This window comes from Macaca thibetana, chromosome 7, assembly GCF_024542745.1.
Source record: "Macaca thibetana thibetana isolate TM-01 chromosome 7, ASM2454274v1, whole genome shotgun sequence".
In the NCBI taxonomy this organism is placed as follows: domain Eukaryota; kingdom Metazoa; phylum Chordata; class Mammalia; order Primates; family Cercopithecidae; genus Macaca; species Macaca thibetana.
The window spans coordinates 151,338,546-151,365,244 of record NC_065584.1 but is presented as its reverse complement, the minus strand read 5'-3'; the positions used below and the strand labels follow the sequence as shown (position 1 = coordinate 151,365,244).

At 45.9% G+C, this 26,699-nt stretch overlaps 2 protein-coding genes, 1 long non-coding RNA gene and 1 pseudogene across 4 annotated transcripts in view; 2 read left to right on the top strand and 2 right to left on the bottom strand.

Annotated features, from left to right (window-relative positions):
* The window catches only part of SNAPC5 (small nuclear RNA activating complex polypeptide 5), a 717,963-nt gene that overhangs the window by 376,842 nt on the left and 314,422 nt on the right, over positions 1 to 26,699 (top strand). The window contains exon 1 of one of the 2 annotated variants that reach the window (XM_050796058.1): positions 4,180 to 4,183. The exons of the other annotated variant lie outside the window; for it this stretch is intronic. The gene's annotated coding sequence lies outside the window, so the exon portion shown is untranslated. Of the gene's footprint in view, positions 1 to 4,179; positions 4,184 to 26,699 lie in introns of those variants that run through there. 2 annotated transcript variants of the gene reach the window in all.
* LOC126957955 (mitochondrial proton/calcium exchanger protein-like) lies at positions 8,663 to 10,937 on the bottom strand (annotated as a pseudogene).
* On the bottom strand, positions 14,127 to 16,628 carry LOC126958023 (uncharacterized). Its single transcript, XR_007727039.1, has 3 exons — positions 16,493 to 16,628; positions 15,179 to 16,020; positions 14,127 to 14,521 (listed from the first exon to the last, which is right to left on the bottom strand). It is a non-coding gene; the product is annotated as an uncharacterized LOC126958023 (long non-coding RNA).
* LOC126958011 (cytochrome c oxidase subunit 7C, mitochondrial-like) lies at positions 14,375 to 14,942 on the top strand. The gene has a single exon (XM_050796062.1). It carries the CDS (start codon positions 14,625 to 14,627, stop codon positions 14,814 to 14,816), a length of 192 nt encoding a protein of 63 aa, XP_050652019.1. The 5' UTR covers positions 14,375 to 14,624; the 3' UTR covers positions 14,817 to 14,942.

Here is a 26,699-nt window from a genome sequence, read left to right as displayed (position 1 = left end):
AATACAAAAAATTAGCCGGGCGTGATGGCGGGTGCATGTAGTCCCAGCTACTCCAGTGGCTGAGGCAGGAGAGTGGCTGAATCCGGGAGGCAGAGCTTGTATTGAGCGGAGATTGAGCCACTGCACTCCAGCCTGGGCGACAGAGCGAGACTCCATCTCCAAAAAAAAAGAAAAAAAAAAAAGATGAAAACAAATCTAGAAATGTGACAATTAGGAGGTCTCTTCCTCTCCCGCTGGCTGTCGGTTTCCTCATCTCTAAAGTGAGATGGTTGGGCCAGGTGACCTCTACATCCTGCCCTTTCCAGTCCTGATTTTCTCTAGGGTCCATGATGTGCACCAAACTGCTTGCCAGTCGTGGAATATACCATGCTTTAGCGATCCTCCAAGCCTTGCTCAGGCCATCTGAGCAAGTTGCTCAGTTCTCACCTTGGAATAAACGTCATCTTTTGGGGCTTATCTCAAACGTCCCATCTCAGAGTCTCTTCCCAGCCTTACCCCTCAGCGAAGCCTGCTTCACATTGCACTCCTCCTGCAGCGAGTCAGTGGTTTCTGCCCCAGGAGGTTGGTAAGTGTAAGTCTCACAGACAGTGAGCCCTGGAGGGAGACCAGTGTTTGAACTTCTGAGTCTCCAGTGACCAGCAGGAAGTGATATACAGCAAGAGCTCAGAATTGTGTTCATTTTTTCTTACTAATAATGTGAGCAGGTAATATTTATTGAGGTCTTACCTCTAGCCAGGGAGTATTTGAAGCACTTTCCATGGAATGTCTTATTTCATCTTTGTAACACCCTACCCACAAGATAGTTACTATTATTGCCCCTACTTTACAGATGAGAGACCTAGACCTGAGGCTCAGAGAGGTTTAGTGAGTGAACCAAGGTCACACAGCAGGTGAGTGACAGAGTCAGGATTATATCACATGTCTGTCAGGCTCCAGAGGCCCTGTTCCTTAAACAATGACTTGATCTCTGTCAGATACTAAAGCCTCCAGATGTTGCCTGGATGCCACATACAGCTAGCCGGTGGTCACTGTCCAAGGACATGGAACTCTGAAGAGCTGCCTTGCTTTTTTTTTTTTTTTTTTTAATTAATAGGCATTATTCTTTAGTAGCAATTTTAGAGAATAATTAAGCAAAGAATACAAAGTTCCAATATTAACATCTTGCATGAGTGTGGTACATTTTTTGCAACTAATGAACCAATATTGATGCATATTAACTGAAGTACACAGTTTACATTAGGGTTCCCTCTGTGTGTGGTTCAGTTCTGTGGGTTTTGACAGATGCATGTCATGTATCCAACATTACAGTATTATAACAGAATGGCTTCACTACTCCCAAAATCCTTTTGCCTCACCTATTCATCCCTACCCCTAAACCTTTGGACATCATTAAATTTTTTAGCCTTTAGTTTTATCTTTTCTGGAACAGGTGGAATCATACAGTACGTAGCCTTTTCAGACTGACTTCTTTCACTTAGTAATAGGCATGTGAATGGCTTCTTGGCCTTTGGCTAAGAAGAAGTGCAATAACATGCATTTGAGCTTCCTCCATGTCTGTTCATGGCTTAATACTTCATTTCTGTTTACCGCTGAATAATGTTCCATTGTTGAGGTGTACCACAGTTTATCCACTCCCTTATTGAAGGACATCTTGATTGCTTCCACTTTTGGGTAATCACGGACAAAGCTGCTCTATAAACACTCATGTGTGAAGGTTTTTATGTGGACATACGTTTTCAACTCAACCAGATAAGTCCCTAGGAGTGTGACTGCTGGATTGTGTAGTAAGAGCACGTTTAGCTTTGTGAGACACTGCCAAATTGTCTTCCAGAGTGGCTGTACCATTTTGCATTACCACCAGCAATGAAGAGAGTTCCTGTTGCTCCACATCCTGGCTAGCATGTGGTATTGTCAGTTTGGATTTTGGCCATTCTAATAAATCTGCAGTGGTATCTCATTGTTATTTCAATGAGCAATTCCTTACTGATAACTTAGGTTGATCATCTTTTTATATGTATGTTTGTCATCTGTATATCTTCTTTGGTGAGGTGTCTATTCAGATCTTCTGCCATTTAAAAATTGGACGGTCTGCTTATTGTTACATTTTAAGAGTTCTTCAGGCCGGGCGCAGTGGCTCAAGCCTGTAATCCCAGCACTTTGGGAGGCCGAGACGGGCGGATCATGAGGTCAGGAGATCGAGACCATCCTGGCTAACACGGTGAAACCCCGTCTCTACTAAAAAATACAAAAAACTAGCCGGGCGAAGTGGCGGGCGCCTGTAGTCCCAGCTACTTGGGAGGCTGAGGCAGGAGAATGGCGTGAACCCGGGAGGCGGAGCTTGCAGTGAGCTGAGATCTGGCCACTGCACTCCAGCCTGGGCGACAGAGCATGACTCCGTCTCAAAAAAAAAAAAAAAAAAAAGAGTTCTTCATATATGTTTTTTGAGACAGGGACTCACTCTGTCACCCAGGCTGGAGTGCAGTGGCAGTGATCACAGCTCTTTGCAGCCTCCACCTCCTGGGCTCAAGCAATCCTCCTGCCTTAGCCTCCTAGAGTAGCTGAGACTACAGGCATGCACCACCATGCCCAGCTAATTTTTGTATTTTTTGTAGAGATAGGGTTTCACCATACTGCCCAGGTTGGCTTCATGTATTTTGAATACAAGTCTTTTATCAGCTATGTGTCTTGCAAATATTTTCTCCCAGTCTGTGGCTTGTCTTTTCATTCTCTTAACAGTGTTTTTTGCATAACAAAGTTTTTAATTTTAATGAAGTCCGACTTAGATATTTTTTCTTCCATGGTTCATAGTTTTGGTGTTTTTTTCTGAAAACTCATTGTCAACCCAGAGTTACCTAGATTTTCTCTTATTTTATGGAAACTTTATAGTTTTATGTTTTACATTTAGGTCTATGATTTATTTTGAGTTAACTTTTATGAAAAGTATAAAGGTCTATGTCTAGACTTTTTTTTTTTTTTTTTTTTGCACATGGATGCCCAGTTGTTCTAGCACCATTTGTTGAAAAGACTACCTTTTCTCCATTGAATTACCTTTGGTCCCTTGTCAAAGATCAGTTCACTATATTTACATGGGTCTATTTCTGGACCTTCTATTCTGTTCCATTGACCTGTTTGTCTATTCTTTCATGAATATCACACTGTCTTCATTACTGTAGATTTATAGTAAGCTTTGAAGTCAAGTAATGTCAGTCCTCTGACTTCCTTTTCAGTAATTATGTTGACTGTTCTGTTAATATCAAAAAATAATTCACTGAGATTTTAATTGGGTTTGCATTGAATCTATAGAACAAGTTGGGAAGAGTCATCTTAATGATATTGAATTTTGCTATCCATGAATATGGAATATCTCTCCATTTTCTTTTTTTTTTTTTTTTTTTTTTTTTTTTGAGGTGGAATCTGGCTCTGTCATCCAGGCTGGAGTGCAGTGGCGCGATCTTGGCTCACTGCAAGCTCTGCCTCCCGGGTTCATGCCATTCTCCTGCCTCAGCCTCCCGAGTAGCTGGGACTACAGGTGCCCGCCACCATGCCCGGCTAGTTGTTTTTGTATTTTTTTTTAGTAGAGATGGTGTTTCACTGTGTTAGCCAGGATGGTCTCAATCTTCTGACCTCGTGATCCACCTGCCTCGGCCTCCCAAAGTGCTGGGATTACAGGCATGAACCACCGCACCCGGCCTTCTTTTTTTTTTTTAATGGAAGCTTCTGATTTATTTCAGACAAAGTATTAGACTTGCCATTAAGAATCACCTTGAGGGGCATTCCAAGATGGTCGAATAGTAACAGCTCTGGTCTGCAGCTCCCAGCATGATCGATGCAGAAGACGGGTGATTTCTGCATTTCCAACTGAGGTACCTGGTTCATCTCGTTGGGACTGGTCAGAAAGTGGGTGCAGCCCACAGAGGGCGAGCCGAAGCAGGGCGGGGCACCGCCTCACCCGGGGAAATGCAAGGAGTCAGAGATTTCCATTTCCTACCCAAGGGAAGCCATGACAGACTGTACCGGGGAAATCGGGACACTGCCACCTAAACACTGCACTTTTCCAATGCTCTTAGCAAACAGCACACCAGGAGATTATATCCCGTGTGTGGCTCAGCGGGTCCCACACCCACAGAGCTTTGCTCACTGCTAGTACAAGATCAAACTGTGAGGCAGCAACCCTGGATGGGGGAGGGGTGTCCGCCATTGCTGAGGCTTGAGTAGGTAAACAAAGCGGCCTGGAAGCTCAAACTGGATGGAGCCCACCACAGCTCAACAAGGCCCACCTGTCTGTGTAGACTCCACCTCTGGGGGCAGGGCATAGCTTAACAAAAGGCAGCAGAAACTTCTGCAGACTTAAACGTCCCTGTCTGACAACTCTGAAGAGAGCAGTGGTTCTCCCAGTACAGTGTTTATATATATACACACACACACACACACACACACACACACACACACACACACACACACATACTTTATACTTTAAGTTCTGGAATACATGTGCAGAACGCGCAGGTTTGTTACATAGGTATACATGTGCCATAGTGGTTTGCTGCACCCATCAACTCGTCATCGACATTAGGTATTTCTCCTAATGCTATCCTTCCCCTAGCACCCCAGCCCCTGAGTGATGTTCCCCTTCCTGTGGCCATGCATTCTAATTGTTCAGCTCCCACTTATGAGTGAGAACATACGGTGTTTGGTTTTCTGTTCTTGAGATAGTTTGCTGAGAATGATGGTTTCCAGCATCATCCATGTCCCTGTAAAGGACATGAACTCATTCTTTTTTTATGGCTGCATAGTATTCCATGGTATGTATGTGCCACATTTTCTTTCTTTTTTTTTTTTAGAACACATTTAATTTGCAAATACATAGTTATGCTTCCATCTATGTAATACTTCCTCTTGTAACTGAAAACAGCTAGCTCTTACCCTAATATAGTACAAAGTCTCATATGTCACTTTATCTATCTTTGAGTGATGTTCATTCCTCTCCTAGCTGAGCCTCAATCTTTCATTATTATTATTATTATTATACTTTAAGTTCTGCATGTGCATAACATGCAGGTTTGTTACACATGTATACTTGTGCCATGTTGGTGTGCTACACCCATCAACTCGTCAGCACCCATCAACTCATCATTTACATCAGGTATAACTCCTAATGCAATCCCTCCTCCCTTCCCCCTCCCCATAATAGGCCCCAGTGTGTGATGTTCCCCTTCCCAAGTCCAAGTGATCTCATTGTTCACTTCCTACCTATGAGTGAGAACATGCAGTGTTTGGTTTTCTATTCTTGCGATAGTTTGCTGAGAATGATGGTTTCCAGCTGCATCCATGTCCCTACAAAGGACACAAACTCATCCTTTTTTATGGCTGCATAGTATTCCATGGTGTATATGTGCCACATTTTCTTAATCCAGTCTGTCACTGATGGACATTTGGGTTGATTCCAAGTCTTTGCTATTGTGAATAGTGCCGCAATGAACATATGTGTGCATGTGTCTTTATAGCAGCATGATTTATAATCCTTTGAGTATATACCCAGTAATGGGATGCCAGCACAGTGTTTGAGCTCTGAGAATGGACAGACTGCCTCCTCAAGTGGGTCCCTGACCCCTGTGTAGCCTAACTTGGAGACATCTCCCAGTAGGGCCAACTGACACCTCATACAGCCGGGTGCCCCTCTAAGATGAAGCTTCCAGAGGAAGGATCAGGTGGCAATATTTGCTGTTCTGCAATATTTGCTGTTCTACAGCCTCCACTGGTGATACCCAGGCAAGCAGGGTCTGGAGTGGACCTCCAGCAAACTCCAACAGACCTGCAGCTGAGGAACCTGTTAGAAGAAAAACTAGCAAACAGGAAGGAATAGCATCAACATCAACAAAAAGGACATCCACACCAAAACCCCATCTGTAGGTCACCATCATCAAGGACCAAAGGTAGATAAAACCACAAAGTTGAGGAGAAGCCAGAGCAGAAAAGCTGAAAATTATAAAAACCAGAGCATCGGCCAGGCACGGTGGCTCACGCCTGTAATCCCAGCACTTTGGGAGGCCAAGGCAGGCAGATCACAAGGTCAGGAGATTGAGACCATCCTGGCTAACACGGTGAAACCCCATCTCTATTAAAAAATACAAAAAGTTAGCTGGGCGTGGTGGTAGGTGCCTGTAGTCCCAGCTACTGAGGAGGCTGAGGCAGGAGAATGGCGTTAACCCAGGAGGCAGAGCTTTCAGTGAGCTGAGATTGCACCACTGCACTCCAGCCTGGGTGACAGAGTGAGACTCCATCTCAAAAAAAGAAAAAACCAGAGCACCCCTTCTCCTCCAAAGGATCGCAGTTCCTCACCAGCAATGGAACAAAGCAGGACAGAGAATGACTTTGGCGAGCTGACAGAAGTAGGCTTCAGAAAGTCAGTAATAACAAACTTCTCCGAGCTAAAGGAGGATGTTCGAACCCACCACAAGGAAGCTAAAAACCTTGAAAAAAGATTAGACGAATGGCTAACTAGAATAAGCAGTGTAAAGAAGACCTTAAATTACCTGATGGAGCTGAAAACCACAGCATGAGAACTACGTGATGCATGCACAAGCTTCACTAGACAATTCAATCAAGTGGAAGAAAGGGTATCAGTGATTGAAGATCAAATTAATGAAATGAAGCGAGAAGAGAAGTTCTGAGTAAAAAGAAATGAACAAAGCCTCCAAGAAATATGGGACTATGTGAAAAGACCAAATCTACATTTGATTGGTGTACCTGAAAGTGACAGGGAGAATGGAATCAAGCTGGAAAACACTTCTCGGGTTATTATCCAGGAGAACTTCCCCAACCTAGCAAGGCAGGCCAACATTCAAATTCAGGAAATACAGAGACCACCACAAAGATACTCCTCGAGAAGAGCAACCCCAAGACACATAATTGTCAGATTCACCAAGGTTGAAATGAAGGAAAAAAGGCTAAGAGCAGCCAGAGAGAAAGGTCAGGTTACCCACAAAGGGAAGCCCATCAGACTAACAGCAGATCTCTCGGCAAAAACTCTACAAGCCAGAAGAGAGTGGGGGCCAATATTCAACATTCTTAAAGAAAACAATTTTCAACCCAGAATTTCATATCCAGCCAAACTAAGCTTCATAAGTGAAGGAGAAATAAAATGCTTTACAGACAGGCAAATGCTGGATATTTTGTCACCACCAGGCCTGCTTACAAGAGCTCCTGAAGGAAGCGCTAAACATGGAAAGGAACAACCAGTACCAGTCACTGCAAAACCATGCCAAATTGTAAAGTCCATCTATGCTAGGAAGAAACTGCATCAACTAACAGGCAAAACAACCAGCTAACATCATAATGACATAACAACATTAACCTTAAATGTAAAAGGGCTAAATGCCCCAATTAAAATACACAGACTGGCAAATTGGATAAAGAGTCAAGACCCATCAGTGTGCTATATTCAGGAGACCAATCTCATGTGCAGAGATACACATAGGCTCAAAATAAAGGGATGGAGGAAGATCTACCAAGCAAATGGAAAGCAAAAAAAAAAGTAGGGGTTGCAATCCTAGTCTCTGATAAAACAGACTTTAAACCAACAAAGATCAAAAGAGACAAAGAAGGCCATTACATAATGGTAAAGGGATCCATTTAACAAGAAGAGCTAACTATCCTAACTATATATGCACCCAATACAGGAGCACCCAGATTCATAAAGCCAGTCCCAAGAGACCTAAAAAGAGACTAAGACTCCCACACAATAATAATAGGAGACTTTAACACCCCACTGTCAATATTAGACAGATCAACGAGACAGAAGGTTAACAAGGATATTCAGGACTTGAACTCAGCACCAAGCAGACTTAATAGACATCTACAGAATTCTCCACTCCAAATCAACAGAATATACATTCTTCTCAGCACCACATCACATTTATTCCAAATTGACCATGTAGTTGGAAGTAAAGCATTAAAAACAGGTGCTGGAGAGGATGTGGAGAAATAAGAGTGCTTTTACACTGTTGGTGGAAGTGTAAACCAGTTCAACCATTGTGGAAGACAGTGTGGCAATTCCTCAAGGATCTAGAGCTAGAAATACCATTTGACCCAGCAATCCCATTACTGGATATATATTCAAAGGATTATAAATCATGCTACTATAAAGACATATGCCCATGTATGTTTATTGCGGCACTATTCACAATAGCAAAGACTTGGAACCAACCCAAATGTTCATCAATGATAGACTGGATTAAGAAAATGTGGCACATATACACCATGGAATACTATACAGCCATAAAAAAGGATGAGTTCATGTCCTTTGTAGCGACATAGATGAAGCTGGAAACCATAATTCTGAGCAAACTATCACAAGGACAGAAAACCAAACACTGCATGTTCTCACATGTAGGTGGGAATTGAACAATGAGAACACTTGGACACAGGGCAGAAAACATCACACACTGGGGCCTGTCATGGGGTGGAGGGATGGGAGAGGCATAGCATTAGGAGAAATACCTAATGTAAATGACAAGTTAATGGGTGCAGCAAACCAATATGGCACATGTATGCATATGTAAAAAACCTGCACATTGTGCACATGTACCCTAGAACTTAAAGTATAATATAAATAAATAAATAAATAAATAAATAAATAAATAAAATTTATTTCTTCTAGTACTAAAAAAAAAAAAAAAAAAAAATCACCTCAAAGTGATCACTATTATGGTCATTACCACAACAGCTAGTGAAGCAGGATGGAGGCAGACACCTGCAGGGCCACCAACATGCCTGAGAGCCAAGACCAGCCCTAATTCTTCACTTCTGCAGCCTCCTCCTCAGTCTTTCCCTTAGCCTTCTTCTTCCTCTCCACCTCTCCTCCTTCTCCAGCATTGCCACTATCTCAGCTATCTGACTGATAAGAGATGTGAACATCTTCTCTGTCCACCAGCTCAATCACCTTAATGAGGTTGTCAATATTGACCTTGCCATTTTAATTTTTATCCAGTGTTGAGGCCAAGCTGATCAGCTTGTTTTCTGGAATGTTCTTGATTTGCTTCATGGTGCTGATGAGCTCGGTGATACTGATGCCTTTCTCTCCCGCTCCCCCTGAGCCCTCTGCCTGGCCCAGCTTGCCAGGCCTCTGATCCATCTCCAGCTGTGTGATCGAGCTGTCTATCCACCAGATCATCTGCTGAACTCTCTTTGTCAGTGTCTTGCTGGCTTTAGATTTTTCCACATATTTTTCTTTGCTGATCTTTGAAACTTCCTTCTTGATCTCTTGCAAGTCATCACTATAGTCCTGGACGTCCTCCTTCAGTAGCTCCAGCTCCTCCTTCTCCTTGGTTAGGGACTTATTTTGCTCCTTCAGTTTAGAACACGAGTCACTAAGTACACCCATTTCTTCTTTGGTTATTTTCTCTTCCTTCAAGATCTCCAGCACAGGGACAGTGTCCTTCAGGGCCTCTGAGGGCAGGATCACATCAGGCACTTCTGGCTGCTGGTCTGCCACTGGCCTCTCAGGGGTGGCTTCTTCCATTTCATTTCTTGGGATAGCTTCTGCAGCTCATTCTCCCTGTGCTCCTGCTGGATGGCCACCTCCTCCTGTAATGTAGCCTCCAATTTCACTTTGTTGTCCACCTGCTCGCCCTCAACCTTGGCCACTTTCACCTGGGCTCCCTCCGCCGCTATCTCTGGAAGAGTCTGCAAGGTGGATTTGAGCTGGTCAGTAGGAGAGAGGGTGTCTGGGAGGTATATAGCTCAGGACAATGAGAGCAGTGATATGGGGATCTCTTGATGCAAATGCATATTCAGCCACTGCTTCAGCAGGCTCCTCAGATGGTTTTCTGAAACCCAGAGGGCCCACATCCCTCGAGTTCTACATGTCGACAGCAGTTCCTTGATATTCAGGCTGTCCACCCCTTCCTCAGCAATCAGCTCATTGTTGGCCTTTATGGACCTCAACCTCATGGTGAGCTGAAAGCATAGGAAGTTGTTGGTGCCTATGGCCTGGAGATCCAGCAGCTCACACAATGCCACCAGCTGCTGGCAGGTGAGGTTATCCAGGGTCAGCTCATCCTCAAATAATTTGGGAACGCGCATGATTCTTTGCTGTTAAGTCTTTCCTGTCTCTCAGATCTTCTGGAAAAACATGGAGAAGTCTTTGGCAGTCCTCCCCTTCACCTCTTTGTTCTTCACAGCCATCTCCTCGATGGTGTCCTGGAGAAATTGAGCCAGTTCCAGCTCCCCCATAGCTGCTTCTTCGGTCTCTCCTCCTTGATGGACTGGGTCTCAAATGTGGACAGCAACATGTTGGAAAAGATTTTCACTACCATGAGCAACAGCAACTCCATGAAAAGCACCACCGCAAAGATCAGGAGCTGGGCCAGGCAAAAGAGGTCAGCACAGACACGGACAAACTGCCTGTGCTCCCAGCTGGTCAGCATGTGGCCACTGAGAATCCTCCAGAGCGTGTGTGTGGCTATCTTGGTGGCGGTCCAGAGAAGGCAGAAGCCGTGGTAATAGTGCTTCAGCCTGTCCAGGACCCTCTGCCCCACAGACTTCATTGGCGCCTCTTCAGGGGGGCTGTATACGGGGCTGCCTTCCTGCAACTTCTTATTCTTGTCCTTGGAGGACTTGACTACGGAGTCGTTGCCAAGGTGGGGAGATGAGTGCCAGGAGCGCGCAGGAAGGTCCTGAGGTCCCGTGACCACCAAACATGGCGCCACCGTAGCCACTGTGTGCCAGCGCTCCCGCCTCACAGGCCAACGGCTGAGGTGATGGCCTCTGAAGGAAGGTACACCGGATAGGCGGGTGTGCGGCAGCTAAATGGAACATTCACGGGGCTCGTCAGCCCTGCGACGGAGACCAGCACGATCCCTCAGGGCAGCGACGTGGGATGGTGGGAGGCGGGAGGCCGCCCGGCCCTGACAGCTCCTCAGTAAGATGGATGACATGGGCCTCCTGCAGCAGCTTCCTCCTCCTCCTCTTCCTCCTCTGAGGCTCCTGGGTCTATGTTGCGCCTCAAGCTGGCCCGCAAGGACGACTGACAAAGGCTGCGGACCAACGAAGAGCTCCAGGACCCAGCATCAAAGGCGGCCAAGTCACTCACAGACTTCCGGGGACCAGGTGGGCAGAGCAGGGACGGGAGGGGAGGCCGGGTTGCCTTCACCATTGGGCACTTCCGCTCCTGCGCACTCCATTTCTTTAGATGGTTGATCTCTTTCATTAGTTTTATCATTTCCTTGTGTAGGTCGTGTACACATTTTGTTATATTTATACATAAAAAATTCTTTTCTTTTTTCCTTTTTTTTTGGTAAGTGTTATTGCATTTTTAATGTCAAATTGTTGTTGTTCATTGCTGGTATCTATGAAAGCAATGGACTTCTGTTATTAACTTTCTTTTTTTTTTTTTGAGAGGGAGTCTTGCTCTGTCGCCCAGGCTGGAGTGCAGTGGCTCAATCTCGGCTCACTGCAACCTCTGCTAAAAGGATTCAAGCAATTATCCTGTCGCAGCCTCCTGAGTAGCTGGTTCTACAGGCACCGGCCATCATACCTGGCTAATTTTTGTATTTTTAGTAGAGATGGGGATTCACCATATTGGTTAGACTGGTCTCCAACTCCTGGCCTCAGGTGATCCACCACCTCAGCCTCCCAAAGTGCTGGGATTACTGGCATGAGCCACCACGCCCAGTGCTGTATATTAACTTTGTATCTTGCAACTTTGCTATTTGTTCTAGTCGTTCTTTTGAAGTTCTTTGAGATTTTCTCCATAGACTATCACGCCATCTGTGAATAAAGAGAGCTTTATTTCTTCCTACCTAATCTATAGACCTTTTCTTTCTTTTTCTTATCTTATTACATTAGCTAGAAATTCCAGTATGATGTTGAATAGGAGTGGTGAGAGGGGACATCTTTGGTTTATTTCTGACCTTCACTGGAAGGTATCTAATTTCTCACTATTAAGCATGATGTTAGCGCTAAAGTTGTACAAATATTCTTTACAAGTTGAGGAAATTCTCCTTTGTTCCTACTTTCTTGAGAGTTTTGTCATGAACAAGTGTTAGATTTTGTCTCTTTACTTTTAACCTTTATAGTTAAAGTGGCTTCTTGTAGACAACAGATAGCTTTTGTTTATTCCTCTGACAGCCTATTTTTAATTGGTACATTTATAGCATTTGTATTTAAAGTGATTATTGATATAGTTGGATTAATATCTACCATGTTTGTAATTATTTTCTATTCACTGCACTTGTTTCTTATTTATTTATTTCTTTATTTTGAGGTGGAGTTTCACCCTTGTTGCCCAGGCTGGAGTGCCATGGTACAATTTTGGCTCACTGCAACCTCCATCTCCCAGGTTCAAGCAATTCTTCTGCCTCAGCCTCCCAAGTAGCTGGGATTACAGGCGTGTACCACCATGCCCAGCTAATTCTGATTATTGTTTTTTGGATTTTTTGTTGTTGTTGTTTGTTTGTTTTTTTAATATGTGTGTGTGTGTGTGGTGGTTTTTTTTTTTTTTTTTTTTTTTGACAGAGTCTCACTTTTGTCACCCAGGCTGGAGTGCAGGGGTGTGATCTCATCTCACTGCAACCTCTGCCTCCCGGGTTCCAGTGATCCTCCTGCCTCAGCCTCCTGAATAGCTGGGATTACAGGCACCCACCACTATGGCTGGCTAATTTTTGTATTTTTAGTAGAGATGAGGTTTTGCTGTGTTGGCCAGGCTGGTCTGGAACCCCTGACCTCAAGTGATTCACCTACCTTGGCCTCCCAAAGTGCTGGGATTACAGGCATGAGCCACCATGTTTAGCCTGAGTTTTTATTTTAATCTTACTAGAGCTGAGCTGTGTTTAAGATTTGCTATAGCTAAAGGTGCCAAAGGCTTTGCTATAGCTATAGGTGCCAAAGGCTTTGCTTTCCTTTAATTTCCTTGGTTTGTTTTTTTCTCCATGGTTAACTTTGGGTTTCCCTAAGAACTTCTTCTTAAAGAGTCTGTGTCTTATAGCTGTTTCAGTTGTAATTCATTGTTATTATACTGAAGACCTGTTGTGGTGGTGGAAATAAAATGTTGGGGAGAGGAGGCATTCTATACTCTTATTGTTAAATCTTAGTTTTTTAGTTGGCCTGAGCCCCTGGGCTGTGATCTTCAGAAGCATTTTTTGGCCCCATTATTTTTTCCCTTCTCCTTAACTAAGACAGACAGGAAGGATGGAAGGGGTTGAGTTGTCTAATTGCCCCAGTCAGACAAGGCTCTGATAAAGTAGTTTCTCGGGAGGGTTGGCGTTTGTCACTGAGAAAGCTCTAGGGGTATTTCAAATGGTGATTTTTCCACTCTTTCTGTCTGGAACAGGGTTTGTTTTTTTTTTTTCTCTGATCTTCCCAGTGTCAGTCTGGTCGGGTTCCTGGAGGTAAAACCCACTTAAGTATTGAAGGGAGACCTACAACTAGGCCCCCAGAAGTTTTTAATTTTCAAACAAGTTCATTCTTAATTTCCAGAAATTCATCAAAATTACTATTCAAGTGTTCCCAACAGTTCCTGGCTCCAGTGGTTTCTGCTTCAAGTAAGCTAATCTTGGCTGTATTCACTCATCTCCCCAGATTTCAGAGTGGCAGTTTGCCCTGTGACTTTAATTCTCTGATGAGAATTAAGAAACATTGTTGACTTTCAGTTTGTTCAACTTATTTCACGGTGTGAGGATGGGTGTGACAACTTCCAGGCTCTTGATACATCAGAGCTGAAACCAGAAGTACCCCCTGCTGGTGTTTTAACATATCTGCCAAAGGCCTGCCTCCCAGTCATGCCTCCCAGTCATGGGACAGAGGGACAGAAAGTGCAGGGGAAGCAAAGCCAGGAGGAGCCAAACCCATGATAGGTCCATTCAGTAGACCTGTCCCGCTGCCCTGCGAAAAGGAGGCCCAACCAGGGGAAACCAAGGCCCTAGGGAAGGAGCCACAAGCTTCATGCCCAAGACCTCTCAGACTCCCTGTTCCTCTGCCAGCCCTGGCCTCCTGGATCCCCCTCTAGGGCTTGAGTTGGGTTGCAGGGGAGGAGGAAGCATGGGGCACATGAGGGTGGCTGAGGTTAAGCTGGCCAGGCAGACCCACCAAGCACTAGCTCCACCCCTCACTAACTGCAATACCTTGGCCTGGTCACTGCCCTTCTGGGGCCTCAGTCCCCATCTGTAAGATTATAAAATAACAGCACTATCCTGGTATAACTGTGGAAGGGAAGAAAGTGCCTGGCACTGAGCCTGGCATACCCCAGTGTCATACAAACACATTTCCTTCTTCCCGCTACAGGAGTCACCTCCAGTCCAGTATCCCTGCCTTTGCACTGCTTTCTCTGACTCCTCACAGGTCAGCACGACCTTCCTTTCATCCCACCCCAGCCCAAGGGTCACCCAGAGGAGGGAAAGACAGAAGACTGACAGCAAGTGATGAATGTTAATGGCGTTATGTGCCAACCACTCTTCTAAGCATGATGTATATATTTGCTTAGATATATGCACCAAGAAAAGGTATGATCTAGAAAATGTGTTACCTCGGAGCACGGGAACAAGGTCATGAAAACAAGGTCTTGGTGAGATGCCACCATTTCATCCGTCCTCGGTCTCTGCGCCTTTTGCAGAGCTTCCAGCAGCACTATGTTGGGTCAGAGCATCTGGAGGTTCACAACCTCTGTGGTCCGTAGGAGCCATTATGAGGAGGGCCCTGGGAAGAATTCGCCATTTTCAGTGGAAAACAAGTGGGCGTTACTAGTTAAGATGTGTTCGTACTTTGCATCTGCATTTGCTTCACCCTTCCTTATAGTAAGACACCAACTGCTTAAATCATAAGGATGTTTCAGTTCATCCATTTAACAGATATGAAGAGCATTTTAAGAGATACAGCCTCTGGAAATGGATCAAACTCTAACTCATATGGCATACTAGATATGTTTGTTAATAAACTTATGACATGAATGCTTAATGCCTCTTTTTTGAAATAGGGAATGTAATAATTGGCCATTTGCCTACTTTATTAATTTGGATAACATTCCAGTATTACTCTGTGATTTAGCTTATTTAATGGTGTTCAACTGAGGTTATATTAAATTTTTGATTCCCAGGTCAGGATTTTGTTGGTAATATATACAATAAAAGGGAAATACAAATCTGAAAAAAAAAAAAAAAAAGAAAAAGAAAAGAAAACGTGTTACCTCCATATTACAGAAAAGGAAAACCAAGGTGCAGAGAAGTTTAGCAACTTCCAGGATCACAGTCAGTAAGTGGCAGAGCCTGGGTTAGAACCCAGAGCCCACATTCTAGGAAAAGAAATAAAGGAAGTGAAGATCCTCTACCTTTGGAAGTGGCGACTCAGAAGGGTGAGAGCCTCCCACTCACTGTACTAGTTTGGCTGTGGGGTTTTAAGAACTGGAGGCTTCCTCCAGTGACCTCAAGTTCCGGGGTTAACCGAGGGGATGCTTGTGCCAATGAGGGAGCCAGAGCCCCCATGGAGCTGGGCTGAGCATGGCGCAGATCCCAGATCCCCGTGATCCTGTAGTGGGAAGGGGTCGGGGATCTGCCCGTGTGCCTCACCCAGGACTTCTTGAACTTGAATGTGCTCACAAATCCCTGGGGATCTTATTAACATGTAGATTCAGATTCAGCAAGTCTTGAGTAGGGTCCACGATTCTGCATTTCTAATAGGCTCCCAGGCATTGTTGATGCTGCTGCGCCAGGGACCACATTTGGAGAAGCGGTTCTCCATGTGACCCTGAATCTCTCTCAGGCCTCACTTCCTTCAGGCCTCTTCTTGCTTCTTTCACTCCACTTGCCTGATTCTCCAGTTCTGGAGTGAGGGTTCTCCCCACTGCTCCACCTCTTAGGTGGCAGGACAGCTTCTGAAGGGCATTTTAAGACAAGTTACCCAGGGAATGGCCAGCCAGCTACCGTACTAGTTAGCCGGCATGGGCCAATCTATGAGTTGGGCCTAGCATCATCCATCACTTCTGAGATCCCAGAACTGTGGCTTCTGGTGAAAAAGCAGCATTTATATCACCTGTAAAATGGAGAAGTTATCACAGAACCTGACCTCAATGGGTTGGCTTGAGGATTAAATGAGTTAGTATACACAAAGCAGTGAGCTCAGTACCTGGCACACAGTGAGCGCTACTTAAACCTTAGATCTCACTTTGTTGAATGACTTTTTAGCAGATGTGGGTTTGATATTGGCCCCCAGATTATTGCATGCAGTGGTCCTCAAACTTCAGCATGCATCAGAATTGCCTGGAGGACTTGTTAATCACAGATCGCTGGGCTGCACCCCAAGGTTTCCGATGTAGTAGGTCTGTAGCGGGGAGCCAAGGATCTGCACTTCTCTCAAGTTCCCAGGTGCTGCTGATGCTGCTGGTCCAGGGACCAACTTTGAGAACCTCTGATCTAGGAGCAACCCCTGTCCCTGCCCTACAAGGAGCCTGAAGGCCAGAGCTGGCAGTGCTAGGCCAGGTCACACCCAGAGTTAGAAGCCTTACCAGCCAGGTATCCTGGGCTCCAAGGACACCAGAGAGGGGCTTGTCTGAGGCCCGAGGCCCCTCCGCAGGCCTCTCCTGCAGGCCTGCTGCCTCCTTCCTGGCCCAGTGCCCTGGCCCTCGGAAGGCCCCTCCACCCAGCTTTGTTTGCATTCCTGGAGCCTGCGTCAGCCTGGGCAGCGGGCGTGTCTATGCGGGCTGGCCTGGTGCAGCTCTGATGGCTGGCCCTGCACTCCAGGCCTCCTGGGCTGGGGCCGCAGTGGCCACGCAGGGCTCACTTAGCAGGCCGGTGACTCATACTTCCTCCCAGATTCCGGGAAATGCCTTCCTGCTGCTGCTGCTGCTTTTTTCTTGTTTAATGAGAAGTTCTCTGCAGATTCCCATGGCAACCTCAGGATGGGGAGGCAGGGGGAGGAGGAGGCCAAATCTATTCCCAAGAGGGGCCCCGAGAATTCCCATCTCTCTCACACACGCACACATGCTCCCACCCTATTGCCAGCCCCGGCCTGAGTCCCCAACCCACCATGGTGCTTTGGTCCAGGAGGGCCAGCCCCAGAAATGCTTGCTTTTATTAAAAAGGAATGGCCTCACAAAGGCACAACTGTAGGAAAGGTTGTAATTTGCCCAAATAAAACTTAATTTGATCCATGAAATAGCTGTGGTTTATTGTGTAATAGATGTGCTATGTGTTTCAATTTAATAGAAGCCAATATAATAGGGGGCCAGTGGGGGCCTCCAGAGGCCCACCTCTTCCTCTATTCACAGTAGGGCCACACAGCCCGCTCCGTTGTTGGGACCCTCCACCAGGAGAGGACGGAGAAGGGCTGGCCATAGACCTCTGGCCCAGACCACGGAGGCTCATGGGAGAGACAGCTCAGGGACAGAACAAGTAAGAGTGCTTGAAGAGGAAAAAAAAGGAAAGAAATGAAAACCACCCTTTTTCCAAAGCAAAGGCTGTGGGTGCGTGAGTCTGAGGAGGGGGCCGTGGGGGCTGAGTCACTTTCCTGTCCACTGCTGGAACAGGAGGGCCTCTGCTAGGGGCTGTGGGAGAAAGAAGGCTGAATCTGTCACTTGGAGTATGTTGAGGGGATCCCTTTGAAGAAGGCTTCAGGGACAGTTCCTGGGACAATAGGCAGCTGCTTCAGCCCCCAGAGCCTGTGTGTGTTGCCTGTGCTCAGACTCAGAGCGAAGGTAATAGAAGCCGGGGGTGGGAAAAAGACAGGAATGGGGCTTAGCTGGGTCTAGTGAGGCTCCCAGAGATGGTCTCATCCAGCATCCCCCTGCCCCCCACCACCCTGGTGGTCCAGACTGAGGCCCAGAGAGGATAAGTGAGTTGTACAAGCTCAGCTGGTCCTCATTCCATAAATTCTTAGTACACACTGGTGCTAGATCAGGATGGGGGTAGGGTGGGATGCCAGGCTGGTTTTACAGGACCCACCCCCAACAGTGCTGAGCAACTGACAGAGAGCAGCAGGGGAAGGGAAAGCAGGTATTGCTCTAAGCACGTCGTGTACATCATCTCATTTAATCCTCATGACAACCCAGTATGGTAGGTATTGGTGGCCCCATTTTTCAGCTGAGGAAATTGAGGCCAGGGCGGTGGCTTGTCCAAAAATCACAGTTCCCCCTCAACCCCCTGCTGCCTCTTGTGAGCGGAGACAGTATCTACCCCATCCTCCCGTCCTTCTGGGTTCTGGGACTCTGATCCCTACATCCAGGTTATTCCTCATTCATTCTTCCCATTGGGTGCTTTTCTTAAAAAAGGCCTTTATTTGGCCCAATGTAACCTTGGACAAACTTCTGAGCCTCAGTTTTCTGATTCATAAAATGAGAACTGTATGCATCTCACAAGGGCTATTCTAAAGGTTAAATGAGATGCCACTTGAAAGCACCATAGCCAGGGCCTGGCATTTAGTGGGTACTCACAGGTACTCATGAAATCCATCTATTTCTAATAACCCCCATTGAGAATACCATATGCTAGGTAAGTTCTGAACATTAATAAGGGAGGGAGAATAACTGGGATTTGAATTTCAACTCTGCCATTTACTAACATGGTATTGGAACAGGTTCTCATCTTACCTTTCTAAGTCTCAGTTTCATCATCTGTAAAATGGGTATAACATTGCCCATCACAGGGATGATGGGACAATTAAATGAGATAATGGATGGCACATAAAAGGTGTTCAATAAACAATAATTGCTATTTCATCATTATTATTATTGCTTCCTAAATGCTTTTCAGTGGGCTGGCCTCCAGTGTATATGACCAACATGTCTAGTGTGATGCTTCCCCCTTAATCTTGGTCCTGTCGGCTCCTTTCGCGAGAATTTTCAGTGTGTCTGTGAGCTGGAGTTTCTGCCCTGAGGCTGAGAGAACGCTCTGTGTCCTGTCTGCCCCAGAAAGAAATCACACATGAATTCAATGACTGAAGGAACGGAAGGCAGTTACCCTGGAAGCATTTGCAGGACACAGTCTTCTCTTTTGTTCTTCCAAGGAAATGCCACCGCACTGCCAAACCCACTGTTGGGCTGAGAAGGGCGGGTTTGTGGGGCAACAAGAGGGGGAGAACTTAGTCAGGGACAGCAACAGGAAGCCTTCTCTGAAAGCCAAACGAGAGATGAGATGCCCCCATCCCCTCACAAGGACCCTGGGGTGCTCCTCTCCTCCCCTGCTGCCTTGCCAAATCCCACCAGTGCCCACTGGACCACAGGGAGGCCAAGAGGCCCAGTTAGAAAGCTGTGTAACGGCTTGTTCATCAAAAGTTGCACCATTGGGCTTGTGTGATATTGGAGCCCTTGAAGACCGTGATTCACCCAAGGTCACAGCACATTTGTGTGCGTGTGTGTGTGAGTGTGTCTGCTACTTCCCTATGTTGTGTGATCTCCCTTCATCTCAGTACCTCACAGGGGTGCTGCAGGGATCAAGGGAGGCAGTCACGTGTGGAAGTCCACTATTAAATGATACAAATGTGAGGATTTATTTATTTATTTATCTGTTAGACGGAGTCTCGCTCTGTCGCCCAGGCTGGAGTGCAGTGATGCGGTCTCGGCTCACTGTGACCTCTGCCTTCTAGGTTCAAGTGATTCTCCTGCCTCAGTCTCCCAAGTAGCTGGGACTACAGGCACGTGCCACCATGCCCGACTAATTTTTTGTATTTTTAGTAGAGATGGGGCTTCACCGCGTTAACCAGGATGGTCTAGATCTCCTGACCTCGTGATCTGCCTGCCTCGGCCTCCCAAAGTGCTGGGATTGCAGGCATGAGTCACCTCGCCTGGCCTGAGGATTTATTTATTGTCTTTTAATAGAGTCAAACTTCAACTAAGCAGAGCACTGGCAGCCAGAGATGTTTAATTGAGATTTAGTGGCAAATCCTTTTTGTTCAACATTTATTGTGGAGAAACATTTTATAATTATAATTGATAATGAAGTTTAATAGAATGAAAATGATATATGATCTGTGTAGAAAATTTTTAAAATGTGGGAAACTATAAAAGAAAAAGATTGCAAAAATGATTCCTAACTTCATATATGCATGCATTCATATCATTAATATTATTATAAATTTGCATGCATATATACACCATTTTATTCTGCTAGGGGCTGAATTCAGTGCTTACTACATTATCTATGTATATATGTATAAATGAAGTATCACATTACACATATGTATGTTTATCACCTGCTTTTTTTTCTCATTCAGCATCATCTAATGATAATTTTTCTATACAATAAAAAGTACTCTAAAACATGATGCTTTTCTTTATAACAATAATACATGTGTATGGTAAGGTAACTAGTCCAGAAAAACAGAAAGTAGAAAGAAAAAATCCAGTTGTATCTCCATCTCCCCCCGCCATTCCCCAAATGCAAGTGCCATTAACAATTAAGCATAATTTTAAAAAGCTGTATAATATTTTGACACATAGATGTGCCATCATTTCTGTAATTTCCTATTATGGGACATTTAGACTGCTTCAGAATTTTTTCCGTTATAGAAAAATGAATATTTCTCAGGAAAGATCCCCAGAGGCAGCATTGCTGGAACAAAGGGTACAAACATTTTTAAGGCTTTTGATCCAGATTGAGAAACTGATTTCCTGAAAGCAGCTGCCATTATAGCCTCATCCGCATGGAAAGAGAACATGCTTTTCGCCCATCTCATTTTATCTCAGCCCCACTGAGCATGACTTAAAAAAAAAAATACTTTGACCAAAGTGATCAGTGAAAAACAACATCTCCCTCTTGTAATGGAATCTTTTGTTTTCTACTAAGATTAAGCATTTTTCCATATACTTAGCCACTGAAATTTTCCCTTTTGATTTCCTTTATACATCCATTGCCCATTTTTTCTCATTCTGGGTTTTAGACTCTTTTTCTTTTTGATTTGTAAGTGCTCTTTACATATTTCTTTTTATTTTAATTCTATTTATGGTGTGTTTTGATGTACAGAAGTTTCCAATTTTAAATATTCAAATATACGCATCTTTTCCTTTATAATTCCTTCCATTACTGCTGTGCTTAGAGAAGCCCTTCCCATCCAGAGATCAAAATCACGAACATTTTATGTTAGTTATTTTATGATTTCATTGTTTTCACATTTTGCAGTCTCATCCATCTGGAATTTATTCTGCTCTGTAGTGTGAGGTGAACATGGAGCTATTTGCTCCCCGCCCCACCTCCCTCCACCATCTCCTCGGTTTCCCCTGCTCCACTTCTTAAGCAAATCTCCCTTTCCAGGGGAGTTCTGTGCAATGCAGCCGCTCCAGGCACTGTGCCATCACCATCTGAAGACCCCTCAGACCTCCAGCGTCACCTACATTTGCCCACCATGTGCCACGGCCCTCGCCTCCTCCTGGGGACACAGACCCCAACACAACACAGTTGCCACTCTCAGGCAGCTCCCAGGCTAGCGAGACAGTAGTTCTGTAAACAGACAGTCACAATAGCATGTGCCAAAGGCTGGAACAAGGACGGGTGTCTGGGGGCTGTGCAAGCCCTCGGAGAGGACTCAGGGTCTACCTGTGCTGGGTGAGGGGAGAGCCGTTAGGGGATGCATCCCTGAGGAAGGGACAGGTAAGCAGGAGCATTGAGAAGCCAAAATAGCAAAAGACTCCAAAACACACAACCAACAGGTAGCTCCAGGGGATCACAGTGGCTGGGCCTGGGTGGGAGGAGACAATTGTCACTATATGCCATTTGGCCCACGTGCATGTATCTCCTAATAAAAACATTCAATGTTCACAAGAATCACCATTTTGAATGAACAGAAAAGAATTTCCTTGCTGCAGTTCAGCAGTGGAGTGGGTGAAGGGCCTTCTAGGAAGAACAGAAGCAAAGGCTTGGGGTCACAAACCGGGAAGGCACGACAGCTCAGCCTAGGGAGGGTGAGAAGCTGCAGACTAGGAAGGACCTTCCATTCACTGGGAAGAGCTCAGGCTTCGATGGGCAGCCATGGAAGGCTTTGCAAGAGCATTGACTCGGCCAAGGCTGAATTTTAGGAAGATCCATCTTTCTAAAATTGGCTGCATCCTAGAAAGAGGAACAAAAGTCACTCCTGGGGTAAGCAGAGGGACCCAGGACGAAACAGCTATGGTGATGTCACAGAGAGAGATGATCATGTACTCAGAGCCATGGTGGTCTGGGGCTGCCTCTTCCAGCCTGGAAGAAGGTGAACATGTGGACACCTGGCATTTAGTCACTTTGGGATCCTACCATGGGGGAGGATTCTGGGTCTGCTCTCCCGAGGCCCCAGCCTCAGTGCGTTTGGCTTCTCTGGGCGTGAGAGTTAGGGGGCTAGAAAAGGTGAGGAGCCCCAAAACAACTAGTCTCTATAGCAAAAAAGATCTCAGTCCAAACCCTGACTCTGTCTCTTATTTCTCGTGAGAACTTAAATTACTGAGATCCCGCCATCCTCATTTTTCTATATCTGCACAACAGGACGAAGGGGTTAGTGTGAGTACCCAGTGGTAAGTATCCCATTAGAGAATGTATGTAAGATTCCATGTGCATGGGCTTCCATTATGTTATATGTAAAATACAATACCACTGCTCTAAAGAGGAGGAGTGCTTTAAAAGGAGAGTCTAGGCCAGGTGCGGTGGCTCACGCCTGTGATCCCAGTACTTTGGGAGGCCGAGGTGGGTGGATCACCCGAGGTCAGGAGTTTGAGACTAGCTTGGTCAACACGGCGAAACCCTGTCTCTACTAAAATTACAAAAAAAATTAGCTGGACGTGGTGACGCCACCTGTAATCCAGCTACTCGGGAGGCTGAAGCATGAGAATCGCTTGAACCCGGGAGGCAGAGGTTGCAGTGAGCCAAGGTCGCACCACTGCACTCCAGCGTGGGCAACAAGAGCGAAACTTCATCTAAAAAAAAAAAAAAGAAAAAGGAGAGTCTAAAAGATGCACTGCTTACCTCAAAGCCATATCTGGGATCTCAGGCACAAGAAGGCAGCTCATGAGAAAACCCTGGCCCAGACTCTGATTAGCCCTTTCCACTCTGCTCTGTCCATCCCAGGCCCTCTGGCAAGCCTTTCATTCTCTCCTGGGCCATGTCTCAGACCACATCACTGTCCACATCAGTACTTCCCATTTTCCAAAGCACTTTCCTGCTTCTGAGCTCATTTTTTCCTCACCACAAGACCTAAGCATGTCTTAGACCCATTTCACAGATGAGGCAATGGAGATTCCCCTATGAGTAGGGGGCATTAGGGAGCTCATTGGCTGCTCCATGCCCCGCCCCACCCCCAGCCTTCTAAGCCTCTCCAGTCTTAGATCTGGTGGTATCCGGAACCAAGAGACATGAAATGCTACAGGCCAGGGTCTGTAGGGCACGTGAAAGAATGCCAGCACTTTGGATAAGGGAAAAAACTACTGACGCCGAATTTAGGGAGTATTGGAACTGAAGTCAGGCAGACCTGGTCACAACCCAGTGCCAACACTTGGCTGTGTGACCTTAAGCAATCGCTTGACTTCTCTGATCTTTTGCTTCTCCCCTGCAAAGCAGGCACTATCCCACAGAAACTGAAGCATTACTGTGAGCGTAAAACAAGAGGCCTGATGGTGCAAGAGTTATCTCTTACCTGTGTAACAAATTATGTGTCTTTGAAGAGACTGCCTAAGGGCAGTCAGTCCAATCTGTCCTGTTTGTCTACACCACCAGTCAGGTACCATTCATCATTCCATGAAATGATGCATGCCCCGCCGCCTTCCAAGGTGTCCGTGGAACAATGCGTGTGGGGCAGGGCAGACATCCGTAAGTGCTGACAGGTGTTTTGCATGGGAGGTGCAGGAGCTGGGCTATCTCATGCTATTTCCTTTAACTTCTTAGTTTTTCAGTAAAGTTAAGGGAAATGGCAACCAGATAATGGTTAGAGCCGTCTGGTGCAGGATGATCAACCCAGCAGTTATTAAATTTAAGGCACTTGCAACAGTTTGGGAGAGCGGCACCAGGGCATCTTCCATTGTGAGAAAGCCTCCTGAAATCTAAAGTGTCCACCCTTTCCCAGGTGCTGGGGTGTTGCTTTTCTTCCACTAACCCAAAAGCAGTGTGTTCCATTGCAGTAGCTGTAACTTCACCTTTTTTCCGATTGTGCCTTACATGTATCCAGACTTTTCTTCCAGAAGGGTCAGGTACAAGAGCAACAGGATATTTTTATAAAATTTAAACAGAATTCAGTTTGAATCCCCAAGAGACCAGCATGGGCAACATGGCAAAACCCCATCTCTACAAAAATACAAAAATCAGCCGGGTGTAGTGGTATGTGTGTGTGGCCCCAGCTACTCGGGAGGGAGGAGGCAGGAGGATCGCTTGAGCCTGGGAAGTCAAGGCTGCAGTGAACCTCTTGGCCGAACTATCAACTGTAGGTTGTATCGACTAGGCTGGCCATTCAGGAGAAGTAAGAAGTACAAGGCCCAGGAATTGTTAGAGCAGAATCTCAAATTTTCAAAATTGATTTTTTTTTTTTTTGAGCCAAGGTTCTCACCTTGGTGCCAGGCTGGAATGCAGTGGTGCAATCTTAGCTCACAGCAGCCTCAACCTCCCAGGCTCTCCCGAGTAGCTGGAAACATAGACAAGTACCATCACGCCCGGCTAATTTTTGTATTTTTGTAGAGATGGAGTTTTGCTGTGTTGCCCAGGCTGATCTCGAACTTCTGTGCTCAAGTGATCCACCCGCCTTGGCCTCCCAAAATGCTGGTATTGCAGGCATGAGCCACCATGCCCAGTCTCAGAATTGGTCTTTATAAACCCCCCACCTCTTTCATCCTGGTCATTACCCAGAAAGTGGCCAAGAGTAAATGATCTCTTTCTGGACAGCCAGAATCGATGACCAAACTACCAAACTGCCTTATTCAGGTGTGTAGACTAGGAGATGGTGAGACAGAGTTGGAAACCTCTACCCAAGTTTTGAGGAGGTTGTTCCAACACTCAGCAGTATTGGATGCCGGTGGATGGCAGGAAGCACGGAAGGTCATCAAATACCTTGATGGTCAGCCCATTATTGGGTGCTTTCTGCAATCAAACGTACTCTCTTTTTTTTTTTTTTTTTGAGATGGAGTTTCACTCTTGTGGCCCAGGCTAGAGTACAATGGCACAATCTCGGCTCACTGCAGCCTCTGCTTTCTGGGTTCAAGCGATTCTCCTGCCTCAGGCTCCCGAGTAGCTGGGATTACAGGCACCTGCCACCACACTCAGCTAATTTTTGTATTTTTAGTAGTGACGGGGTTTCACCATGTTGGTCAGGCTGGTCTTGAACTCCTGACCTTAGGCAATCCGCCTGCCTCAGCCTCCCAAAATGCTGGGATTACAGGCGTGAGCCACCATGCCCAGCCCAAATGCACTCTTATCAAGCTATAAATTGTCCAGAAAGCTGAAGACAAGACAGATAAGTTTCAAGGACCACAATGTTGTAGCTGGAATTGGCCGGTGAGACTGCAACAGCAATGCCAGAACCTGAAAACGTGTCAAGAGAAGTGAGGCAGCCAACAATAGCTACCAGATGAGGTCCAAGGTTCAAGGTAGTCAATCTGCTATAAGCAGACAGAGGCCATGCCCACTGAAAGACATCCAGGTCAGCTTTTGGCAGGAGTCACGAGTCTGGCAGGCAACGGTAGAAGCATGGAGTCCTTTACTTAGTATATCTCTATGAGGTAGAGGTATTGACAGGTCTGGTAGGATGACAGGTCTAGGCAGCAATGGGGGCAGTCTGAGCAGAGCCAGTTTGCCAGTCAGTCTCATCAGAGAACAGGCCCTTATGATGGGCATCTTACAAGAGTGACCCAGATCAGCAGCCTCAAATGTTTCCAGTTGGTGACCCCAAAGAGGGATGTCTTTAATCTGCCAGTCTGTAGTTTTCCAAGTGGCAGATCAAACAACCAAGCCATGGGCTACATCCAAGAGTCAGTAAAAATATCACAAGCTTCATCAAAGGGAGTTGGCCTGAGCTGTGAAAACAGCATGAATTTCTGCTCATTTCTGGTTCCACAGAGCTGACACTGAGGTTGGACAGCCATAGCAGCCTGGTGGACACCGTTGGGTTTTGGCTCAGTTGAACCATCAGTGAACCAGGTCAAGTCATTTGGGGGAACCTCTGTGGATCAAGGTCCACACTGAGCCAGCAGCTTTGCTTCAGGTGGTATAGGGTGGGATCAAGTTTCCCCACAGGGATGTAAAACTGAGATGCTGTTGGGGCCAGGTGAACTCTGTTGTTGAGTCTACCATTCCCATTGGATGAATAGAACTTGGCCTTTCCCACCTTGTTAGTCACTGAATCTGAGTTGACCCACCCCAAATGGGAATATCAGACCATGCAGTCACAAGGACCCTGTTTGGTTAGGTGTTCAATTTCACTAAGCCCAGTAGCAAGCTAACAGACAATTTATAAAGGAGTATAAATCATATAAAGCTTCTCCTTTTAGCCAGAAGCTTCGATCAGCAAAATCACCTGTCACATTTTGCTCTTATAGCTCAAAGGGGTCGTCAGGATTGTGGGGCCCCAAAGGTATCAGCATTTCTCTGTGTATGAACTTTCCCCATTGAGAGAATCTCAATGACCCTTATGGGACAGGGAAGCACAGGCATCGAATCGCCAATTCCTGCCAGCCATTTAGATGTAGAAGCCACAATAGCAGTATATTGACGTGGCCCAAAGTATCATGTTAGTTTCCCTTCCCCTCAGTGAACCTACTCAAGTACATTAGCTGAATC